Source organism: Neolamprologus multifasciatus, chromosome 6 (genome assembly GCF_963576455.1).
Source record: "Neolamprologus multifasciatus chromosome 6, fNeoMul1.2, whole genome shotgun sequence".
Lineage (NCBI taxonomy): Eukaryota > Metazoa > Chordata > Actinopteri > Cichliformes > Cichlidae > Neolamprologus > Neolamprologus multifasciatus.
The window spans coordinates 10616835-10628713 of NC_140444.1; the positions used below are offsets into that span (position 1 = coordinate 10616835).

An 11879-nucleotide genomic window follows, 5' to 3' on the forward strand; every position below is an offset into this window, starting at 1 on the left:
ATGAGGCAATTTTATATAATATACTGCATTTTTTATTAAACATATACTATGCTGCTTGCAAATAACATGCATTTAGTAGATTTGAAAAATGTTGTATATCAAAAAGTTTTGAAAGAGCTAATTTAGCCAATAAGCTTACACAGAGAAGCTTATTTTACAGAACAACAAAATAAGACAGTCAAAAGCCTGGAGAGCTTTGTATTAATTAATAAACAGTTCAGCATCATTGCTCAAACAGAACAGATGCATTGTGTCATTACCATGATTTTCTTATGTAGGACTGATGTTAACATGAAAAAGACACAGTGGTACAAATTAGTAAACAGTCCAATAACACGGGTTTTTTTGCCATCTTGGCGTTTAGAAAGCAGATAGACAAAGGGACTAATTATGCAAACAAGCACTCATTTGTTAACAACCTGTGACTAACAGGTCATTAGGATATATGCATACCGTAGGTAATCTTCTATTCCTACTCTAATAATCAGTGTTAAACTAATACATCACCAGCAGGGGGCTCACTGTGACACACTAACCAGTAATATTGCACGTAAAGGAAGATAATTTATACGATATGAAAGTTTTGTCAAATGTTCAAGTTGAAAGTTTTGTGGATGTTTCTGTGTATCATGACCATTTTACTTTTCACTGCTGTATTTTTGACTCCAAATGTCTAAAACTGACATTTTCAGCAAAGTGGGGATTTCTTTAAATAATTCAAAACAATAAACCAAACAAAAAACTAATATATAAAATTGAATAAATGTACTGTTTTATTACTGTATGTAAACAAATTTGATTGTGTTCCACTTTTGTATTTGTTCACTTAAAAATCATGTGAAATTTTGCACTATTGGGTTTTCACAATAAAAAAACAGCAGATATTTTTATGAACACTAAGCAATTAAAATCAAAGCTAGTAACTACAGATGCAAGTGCTACTGCCAGTTAGGTCCATTTATAATTGTTTTTATACCTCTTTGCCAGAACATATTCTAATTATAGTTATACAGTGGACATGGACATAATGCGTAGACTCTTTCATTTGAGGGTATCCACAGTCAAATTGAATAAATAGTTTTGGAGTTTCAGCTTCTTAACATGTGCCAACCGCTTTATAAAGGGACCAGAAGTAACTGGACAACAAAAAGGCTGTTTCATGGGCAGGTGTGGGCACTTCCTGTATTATGTCATTATTAATTAAGCAGATAAAGGGCCTGGAGTTGATTTGATGTGTCATGCTTGCATTTGGAATATTTTGCTGTGAACAGACAACATATGGCCAAAGGAGCTCTCCATGCAGGTGAAAAAAGCCATCCTTAAGCTGAGAAAATGTTTCAATACTTCAATGTTTGAAATGATAATATCTACAGTTTGGTACATCTTGAGAAAGAAAGAAAGCACTGGTAAACTCAGCAACGCAAGAAGACTTGGATGTCCATGGAAGACAACTTTGGTAGATGATCGCAGAATCATTTCATGGTGAAGAGAAACCCCTTCAAAACAGCCAACCAAGTGACAGCACTCTCCAGGACGTAGGTGTATCGATATCCAAGTCTACGCTGGCGTGGAATGGCTTATGATTCATCATTCATTCAGCATTCCACATCTTCTGTAAAACACGGCAGAGGCAGTGTGCTTGGGCGTGCATGACTGCCAGTGGCACTGGGACACTAGTGTTTATTAATGATGTGACACAGGACAGAAGCAGCCAATTGAATTATGAGGTGTTCAGACATACTGTCTGCTCAAATCAGGCCAAATGCAGTCAAATTGATTGGGCAGATGAACTTGTACAGATGGACAATGACCCAAAACATGCAGACAAAGCAACCCAGGAATTTATTAAACCAAAGATGTAGAATATTTTTGAATGGCCAAGTGGGTGACCTGATGCTAACCCAAGTGGGCGTGCATTTCATTTGTTGAAGATTTAAAAGAAGGAAACATAGTAACTGGTGATGTCCATGAGTTCAAGACTTGGGGGTGTAATTGGCAGCAAAGGGTTTCAATCATGTATTAGAAATTAACATTTTATTTTCACCTATTTAATTTGTCCAATTACTTTTGAGTCCCTTCAGCTGCATCTGAGTTGTTTCATTTGAAGAACCAAAATTAGAAAATAGTTGTCTCTGTCCAAATATTTATGGACTGAACTGTATCTTCTGTTGGGTTTATGGAAATTTTCATTGCAGTAGATTTATTCACTTGTGGTCAAGTTTTCGTAGTGTACTTCTACATCTACTTCTTCATAGATGTTGCTGGTGCTTTGGTCATTGGAGGTCACCACACCTTGATTTTTATAAATCTAAAAAAAGAATCAAGACACATTAAACAGAACAAATGAATGACACACGTTGCAGAGAAATGAGTTGTGGACACATTTAGAAATGTTCTACAATTACACTAAAGCCAGTAGAAGTATTGCCTTATGGTTGTACACGTATGTCTGTCCAGATTTGTAATATTTATCAAGAAAACTAAAAACCTATGGAATTACAATTAAGGGCGACAATTGTAATGTGTTTAGCAACTAATCAAGACTGACAGATATTAGATATTACTTAAAATACTGATTCTAGATACAGATTCTAACACATGAAAGAAGGAATTTTAACACCGCTTTTCCAAATGTCCTACTCATATGGAAAAGAAATAGAAAAAACGTATAAAAGACTTGCATCAAATGTGGCCTACTTCATATTGTGAATCATATAAGACTTATATGATTTACTCATGAAAGTGGCCACTTTCATATATTGTTTTTGTAAGTATCCAAAACATACAAGTTTCATTTATATAATTTTTCTAGGGATCTTATCTGTTTTCACTCTTGTATGGTTTTCATACAAGTTTCACACAAGACAGATACAAACTTTATAAGATTTATATATATCTTTTCCATATGGGTAGTTTTAATTTGAATTGACACAGATTTAAAATTATTTCACAAAATCCAAAAACTATAAGCATCAAAAATGATTAGCCTTTTTGATTTTTGATTCCATTGTGTATCTTTTTTGCTAGACAACAGACTGCAGTCATTTTTTATAGTTTTCAACAAATCTCACACACATCTCCTGAGCAATCCTGGCCATTCGTCTTTGTTGAATCTTTTAAGTTCCTCCAGGTTTGATGGTCTTCTGGCATGGACCTTGGTCTTCAGTTCACCCCACACATTTGAAATAGGATTAAAGTCAGGGCTTTGAGCAGGTCTGTCAGAGATGTTCACTTTGGTCTTCTGGAGGTCATTCTTCATTCTTCACCAAGAGTGAGGTATCTTTTGAGTCACTGTAGTGACCCAGACCTAGATGTGCTACTAACTGCTTGAGGTTGTCTTTCAAAATATTCACATATCCTTATATCTTTATGATTCCTTCCACTTTCACAAGTTTCCCAGTTCCAGATGCACTGGAGCATCCCCACAGCATAATCACAAAGTTTTCTTTCCAGAGTCATTGAGATCGTTTCTTTCCTTCCTCTCCCAGGCTTGTTCCAAAATGTGTCACTTTCATTGAATTTACTGATCTCACTCCAGTTCTTGACATTTTAAAATCCTGTAATAACTTTCTACATCTAAAAGTATTTTTCTCAAGTCTAAACAGATTTGCTGAAGTTTTTGAATTGTTTGTAAACTGGAACATAACCCAGAGTTTTAACCACATCCTTGCATAGCAGCAGGCTGAATGAAAAAGGTCAGTTTTAATAGGGCTTTTTATACGGACTGTGATAGTCACAAGTGCTGTCTTGTGTGGAAAAATTACGCCACCCAGTGGACACTAGAGGGACAATAAATAATGAACAGAGAAGCAATTCAATGGTCACATGTATCTGTGGGCTGAAGTCAGGAAAGTTTCTGTTAGGCTGCCACTATGGTTGTCTTATAAACATCAGAAACACTGCATTGATTCTGGTATTATTTCCCCCAAATGTTTCTGTGAATGTGTGCAATTTACTTTGTTTAGAAATGCTGTGTTGAAAATCACGTGTTCTGTTAAAAAAAACAAAAAACACCTGTGAAAATATTTTACAAAAACATTCATTTTCATAGGGTGGGGCTAATAATTGTGTCCTCATCTGTAAATGAATGTACACATAACAAATCCAAATGGGAGATCCAATTAAATTCCAGTTGTCCCACATTCCAAACTAATCTTGCATATTAAACCTAACAAACAGTAAAAAATCAGTTATTTTTTTAATCCTAAATATTCATAATTCATTCATTCATACTTCTCTATTAAGACTTTACACTTTAGTTTTCTTACTTCACTTTGTGCTGCACCAATCACCTTCTTTGAACTCTTTTTCCTAGATGCATTTCTCCGCAGGGAGAGAATAGCTTCTGAAAACACACAGGATTAAATATGGTTATGCTGTATTTGCATGCACATTTGAGTGTAAGGGTCTCTCTGTGCATATGAATGTAAAAGATACCTTCAATCCTGGAATGTCTGTACTTATAAACAAGAACGAGGATACATATCAAAAGCAGTACAGGGGGTATCACATAGAGTGCTGAAAAACAAACAAACAAAAAACTATTGTTCTCATAACACAGAAGTATACGTTAACAGTCATACACATATAATATATCTTTAAGTTATTTACCTGTGATTTTTTTCCCCAGAGTGCTCTGTGGAAAGACTGCAAGAGAAAATAACTATAAATGCTCTTAGCAACTTTATTTTAACACAGACTTTAATACAATGGCAGGAGATGATAAACTAAAAATGTATCACGTGCCGCTCACTCTTTCCTTCCTGTCTCATTATGTAGAAAGAATTTCATTATTATCTTTAGTATGTAGCAGGTCAAATCTACTTATAACATATGAAATATAGAGTGGGGAGAATAATTATTTGATCCTCTGCAATATCCAAATGAACAGAATCAACTTTTTGGGATATGGATTCAATTGTGTCGTATTTCGAGGTAAGCTTAGGTAGCATGTGGGGATCTAGCCTGGGGACCCTTCCTATATACATGCCCTTGTGAGGATAAAAGCAATGACTGCAAAAGAAGTCTGCAACATTTTTCTCTCACAGTTTAAAGTAAATAAATAAATAACCCAAAACCTTGCAAATCCTGTTGGTGTAAATACTCTATTTTTCATTACTTCTGATGCTGCCTTTCTTTACTCATCATTAAACAGAAACTATCAATTACTGAGCCAACCAAGCCCATACAATGAAAGCAGTTTGTCAAAGAAACTTATTGTACAGAACAACCTCTGCACTAATTAGTTGATTAACAGTTTAGCATAACTGCTTAAAAACACAGCTACATACAGGTGAATGGTGTTTAACGAGAGTAGTACAAAACTATAAAAAGTCCAATCACACAGGGTTTTTTGCCATGTAGGTGTTTTTAAACCAGATACACAAAGGAACTACTTATGCAAACAAGGACTCTGAGCACTCATTTATTTACAACCTGTGACTGACAGTTTGTTAGGAAATAACCACAACGTGGATAACCTTCTAGTCCTACTCTTATAATCAATGTTACACTAATACATCACCAGCAGGGGGCTCACTGTGACAGACTATCCAGCAATACGGCAGGTAAGGGAAGGAAATTGATTTTCTTGGCTTCTCTGAAGGATATCCGTCAAAGGCGAGTGCTGGGATGTTTACACATTACACATTTCTGTGTATTATGGCCCTTTTACTTTTCACTGCTCTATTTTTCAATCCAAATGTCCTAAACTGACACTCTGACAAAGTAGGAAATAATTATTTGTTCCCCTGCTAAATTTGCTCACTTATAAAGAAATGAACAGTCTCCAATTGTTTAATAGTTTCATTTTAATTAACCAAAAATGCTAAAAAGACTAAGTCTAAGGTTAGGAAATTTAACTAAAAATCTAAATAAACATAATACAAAATCTTAAATTTTATATATGTATATATATATATATATATATATATATATATATATATATACATACATACATACATATATATGTATGTATGTATGTATGTATGTGTGAGTGTGTGTGTGTATATGTGTATATATATATTAGGGGTGCAACGATACTCGTATTGATATTGAACCGTTCGATACAGTGCTTTCGGTTCGGTATGCATATGTATCGAACAATACAAAATGTTTAATTTATTTTATCAACTTTCCTTCTGACGATGCTGTCTGTGTTGAGCGCTCAGTGGATCTGCGCTCGACAGTGCAGCCTAGGCGGAGTAGTCGAACGCAGATTCACTGAGCGCAGGGCAAGCTAGCCAGACAGAAGTTAAGCTCTCGTTGCAACATGGCAAATTGAACCTCCCCCACCCTAATTCATATCTGGCGTTTGGAACTATTTTGGTTTTCATGTGACGTATGACCCTGAAGGTAAGCGCGTCATGGACAAAAGTAAAACAGTATGTCGGATATGCCACACAATGCTCAATTACATTGGTGGGAACTAGTGCGTTAGCGCAGTTAGCTCGTTAACGTGTTGGCCGTCCAGCCCCACGCCCGGGGCGATCCGCGGTAGCTCGTTAACGGAGATTTGCCGTGTTGTGGCTTTAACGTCATTTCAATGAGATTAACGCTGACAGCGCTAGTGGGAACACAACGAATATGACTGCACATTTACTCCGACATCATCCTAGTGCAAAGACAAGTGGAAGCAGACAAAAACAACAAGCACGCATGCTACAGACTTTACCCGAGTCATTTAGACAGCCGTTAGCACATGATTCTCCTTATGGGGACCTGATATGTTTAATATGCTGCTGAGAATATAGCCCAGAAGAAGCGTATAGTATAGCTTTTATTTTGGAAAGAGACATTTCTCTCTAATAAACTCTTTTCCAAAGATGAGTGATTTCTCGATCAGATATATATATATATTTTATTACTTTGTTGTTTCAGCAACATTAAATTTAAAAACTGTACTTTTGAGTTAAAATATATATTTATAATTTTAATAAATGACAAATTAAAAAGGCATGAACATTTTTTTTGTATCGAAAAAATATCGAACCGTGACACCAAAGTATTGAACCGAACCGAGCCGTGAATTTTGTGTATCGTTGCACCCCTAATATATATATATATATATATAATATATATATATATATATATATATATAAACATATATATATATATATATATATATATATATATATATATATATATATGTGTTTATATATATATATATGTATATATCAGCAAAAAGTTTTGGTAGTGATTTACCAGCACTAGTAAGTAAGGCTCAGTTGTTGTTTTGTTTTTTATTCGTTTATTTATTTATTTTATTTTTTGGGTGGGGAGCACTGGACTATCCGTTTTTATTAGATCAAACCTCAGACGAATGATCACCTACTCTCTGTTTCCATAATGAAGATCAAACAAACACATATCCTACAAATATATTTATTGTATTATCATAGTGTGTACAAAAGTGTTTAACATACCTGACAACTGAATCTTGGTGTAGTTTCCAACTCTCCACTGTGAGTCTGACCCACACCAGTATGTCCCAGCATCATCTGCTTCCACCTTTGAGATTATCACAATGAAAGTGCTGGAAGAAGCATCTTGTAGTGTGAATCTGCTTTGATTCTTTAGCATATCTGTGCAGTTGTTGTGGTGGTCTCCTTTACAGAGGAACTTCTTGTTATCCCGGTGTTGTGAAGGATAAATGCACTGCAAAGTTAGTGGATGCCCCACAGTACCATTTATTTTAGTTGATTTGACACAGCAGAACTCTGTATGAATGAAAGAAAAAGGTTATTTCAGAATTATCAAATATTCAACTGATGTAATTAAATACACTGTAGCTTTGACTGCTCACCCTCAACTTCCAACAGAACTGCAGAGAAAACATCCAAGTCAAAGTTTCTTTGGACACCACAAAGGTAATACCCTGAATCCTCTTGGCTCAAACTGGTGATGTTCACTGTAAATTTTTTTAACATTTTATCATCATCAAGTCTGAATCGTCCATTTTCCTTGTTGTAAGAGGTGATTAGTGCCTGCTGAAGACATGTGGAGGGCCGGTTTCCTCTGCAGATGTACTTCAGGCTGTTCTGGTACTGACGCTCATACGGACAATTAATGGATTCTGAATATCCCTGATAATTCAGAATTTTGGTCTCAGTATCACAGCAGCGGTCTGTCAACAGGGGTAAAAGCATCAGAAGACATGTCACACAAACAGCTGTATATAAAACTTGAGGATTTCATATTCAACTCAAGTTTACATTTCTAAACTTGTGACTGCTTTCCATCATTTGATGCTCATATAGTGGTTTAAATTCTACAGCAGAGAAACAGATAATCCTGAACAAACAGATGCTATCTATGAATTCCTTATCTTTAACTGTAACTCGCTTTCAGTGTGCAAAAGAAGTCTTTGTTTACCTTTTACTAATTTCAGCTCGACTTCAGTGTAAATGTCTGTTCTGTCTGTTATGTTGATGCTACAGCAGAATTAGCTGGTAATGGCAGTACGTTTAACTTTCTTTATATAATTTTTAATCACTTTAAATGTACAATTCATCCTGTCCATGTCTTTATTTACCTGGTACTAATTTCAGCTCGACTTCAGTGTAAATATCTTTTCCAGTTCTGCTCACCCCACACCAGTATTTAACAGCATCCGCAGAACGAAGATCAGAGATGGTTGTTGTGAAGATTCGTGCTGTTTTGTCATCATGGATCCTGTATTTGTTTTTCCTTGATTCCGATGTTGTAATAAGAACATCACTGTTACCACAGTTGTTCTTACACAGGTACTTATCATAAGACTCATAACCTTCATCATAGGAACAGGAAACTTTAACCGCACTCCCCACATATCCAGTCACATGGATCACCGCTTCTGCACTGGTCACACACCTCAGAGCAACTGGAAAAAGAATGTGAAACGTTTTTGTGTGTGTATTTTCTTTGTGGTCATCATGCGAGATTTCATACTAACAATGTTAGTGCTGTATAACGAAATTACCAAGAGTGAAAAAGCGTTTGGTCTACTGTTCTTCTAAATTACTAGAAGAGATAGATGTACTACTTGGTCTACATCATCCTTTGATCTTTATATTTTAGTTATTTACAAACTAATTTTAGTTATTTTAAACAACTTACTGCAAAAGGTAAACAGCAGGTTTTGAAGTCTCCTCATCTTTGCTTTAGTTTGTCCAAATAGAGTCTTGACAGGAAATTTTCTCAGGTTTAAAAAAAATGATGGGAACAATAGGCGTTATTTAATGCCATAGTAATGTGAAGGGAGGGGTAGAGCTGGACCATCAACACAGATGGAGCATTCTTAGTTGGGTTTCTGAAATAGCTGACATATGCCATCTAGTGGTTAAAGAAGTTTTCACAAGCTTTCCATAATAGCATAGCATAGAATAGAATAGAATAGAATAGAATAGCATAGAATAGAATAGAATAGAATAGCCCTGTATTGTCATTGTACATGTACAATGAAATTGTGTGTGTGTTCCACACCTGCCGGAATAAAAAATAAATAGTAGACAGCAGGAATCCCTTTTTAAAGAGAAAGCTATTAAAACAAACTACCACTCTATTGCTAAGTAAAAGACAAGAGACAAAAATTAATAAAAGTTAAAGTATGAAGAAAAAAGCAGGAGCAACTGAAACAGGCTGCATGCTGATTGACATATGTGTGCTGCACAAAGAAGCTGGAGGTGTAGGACTGATTTACCTGAAGCTCCAACCAGAGGGCAGGGGGTCAAACAGGTGGTATGCAGGTTGCAAGGGGTCACCTGTGATGGTCCTGGTTTTCCTGAGACAGGAGGAGTTGGTGATGGCCTCAGGGGTGGCAGAGGGCAGCCACCCCTGGTGCCTTCCTGTTCTCAGTTGTGGCCCCTGCGTGCCAAACACCCAGGCAGTAGGAGAGCACACTGAATCGGACTGATTGATGCCAGTTGGTGAGCAAGTCTTTGATCCAGGAGAATTTCACAGGGAGAATCTGAGGGTGGTCCAGTTTGGCATTATGGTGTTGAATGTCAAGCTGTAGTCCACGAAGAGCAGACAGACTGAGACTATGAGTAAGCACTTGCAGATAGTAGGAAGGAAAACCTTCCTTTTAACAGGAAGAAACCTTCTGTAGAACCAGATTCAGGCAGCCACCTACTGCGACTGGTTGGGGTGAGAGGAGGAAGACAGGACAAATGCACAAGACACACAATAAATGGCGCTGTTAATAGCACTGGCACTGTTATAAATTATGTCTCAAAAGAGCCATAATTTATAATAATAAAATTGACACCACAAAATGTTCAAAGTTGTAAAAATGCCTAACTAGTATGGTTTATTTTGGTGTTGTAAGCCATTTTTAATAAAAACTTGTCAAGTAGAATTAATTACGTCCTACACACGTATGTAAGGCTGGCATAACCTTTGTCATAAACCTGTCAAAGGTGACTGTAGCTAAGGTGGATGATAAGGTCTGGGTAGAATGCCCAGAAAGTTATGTGATTCATGGGTTGTACTTCATGGAGGAGGAAAGGTACAAAGATCCTCAGTCAACATAAGTGAGAGTTCAGGAGGGCTCTCGCTCTTTCTTACTCTGTCAATCTTTTTTCAGTTTTTTTTCTTTTCCTCTGTTTTCTTTTTGTCTTCTTTTCTCTTTTTTCCTCTCTGGCACTTTGTCTTCCACATATACATATGCGTAAGGCTCTACACCCGAGGGCCCCTTTGCTTTGTGTTGATTTGCTGTTCTGTTTGTTGAGATGTTATGTTGTTTATATGACAAACCCTGTTACTTTTCAGAGGATGTTTTTGAGTGATTTGCAATTTGGCTTTAATCATTTTTCTTATAACAATTGTCCTTTTTTGTAATTCATCCCACATTTCTTCTATTTGGATACCATTATGGTTTAGAGTTAAAGGCTGTGGAAAATTGCTTCTAGCCTATGTCACTAAATCTATGGAATACTTAAACACCTTCAGCCTGAGGCAGTTTGCGACAAACCAACAGCTATCACATGCTAAACCCACTGCTACTCTTTAAATGGTCAAACTCATATGTCTCTGGAATCAGTCAGTTCTGTTTCTACAGTGATATTGATCCAGCAGGTAAAGATTAAAGAAATGTTTCACATCCAACAAGACAGCTTCTCCTTATAGTTAAGCCTTGCAGGGCCATAGACAGGAATCAGTGTACAGCTTACATAAAATGCTAATGTGCACTGCAGAGTTTAGAACCCAAATACAGACACATGGAAATCTAATGCAAATGAGCCTTCATTTTGGGTGGTAAAAAAATCCATAAACAGAAGAGTAAACAGGATCTAAAACCGGCTGGAAACACAGAGAGGACATTAATAACACTGGGAAAACAAAGACAAAGGACAAGCAGGTCAAGGTCACTAGGGAAAGTGGACACAAGAAGATAACAGTAATTTTAGACGGTGAACCAGGAGGGGAGGTAAACTAAACATGAGGCATTACAAATACGAAACTATCAAATTATACACTATTTAACAATAACCATAACCAAATAGGGAAATATAAGCACATACATGATACAGCCTCACATAGAAATTTAGGTTCACACTTCTTGAAACTGAGGGTCTCCATCTGTCTAACGTGTGTTGTTTGAAGTTAGGGCTGCCATCACACCCAGAGTCAGAGATTCACACACCTCTCACTCTGTCTCACACATCGGTTTTCTTGCAAAACTGAAAAATAATTTCACAGTTTTAATGAAGTTATTAACTTTACTGTATAAACATCAAATCTTGCATTCTATTCAGAGTAATGTCACAGGTCAACAGCAGCATGGTCGCTCTCCTATTCAGTTAGTAAATCTCTGATCGTGTGTGTGTGTGTGTGTGTATATATATATATATATATATATACATATACACACACACATACACACACATATACATATATAT

General features: G+C 36.3%; 1 protein-coding gene across 1 annotated transcript; it reads right to left on the reverse strand.

Annotated features, from left to right (window-relative positions):
* Positions 1-17: 17 nt before the first annotated feature.
* LOC146516455 (polymeric immunoglobulin receptor-like) lies at positions 18-11819 on the reverse strand. Its single transcript, XM_085161731.1, has 8 exons — positions 9097-11819; positions 8534-8860; positions 7805-8125; positions 7425-7718; positions 4612-4647; positions 4438-4518; positions 4269-4345; positions 18-2308 (listed from the first exon to the last, which is right to left on the reverse strand). Exons 1-8 carry the CDS (start codon positions 9131-9133, stop codon positions 2201-2203), a joined length of 1281 nt encoding a protein of 426 aa, XP_085017857.1. The 5' UTR covers positions 9134-11819; the 3' UTR covers positions 18-2200.
* Positions 11820-11879: the final 60 nt, after the last annotated feature.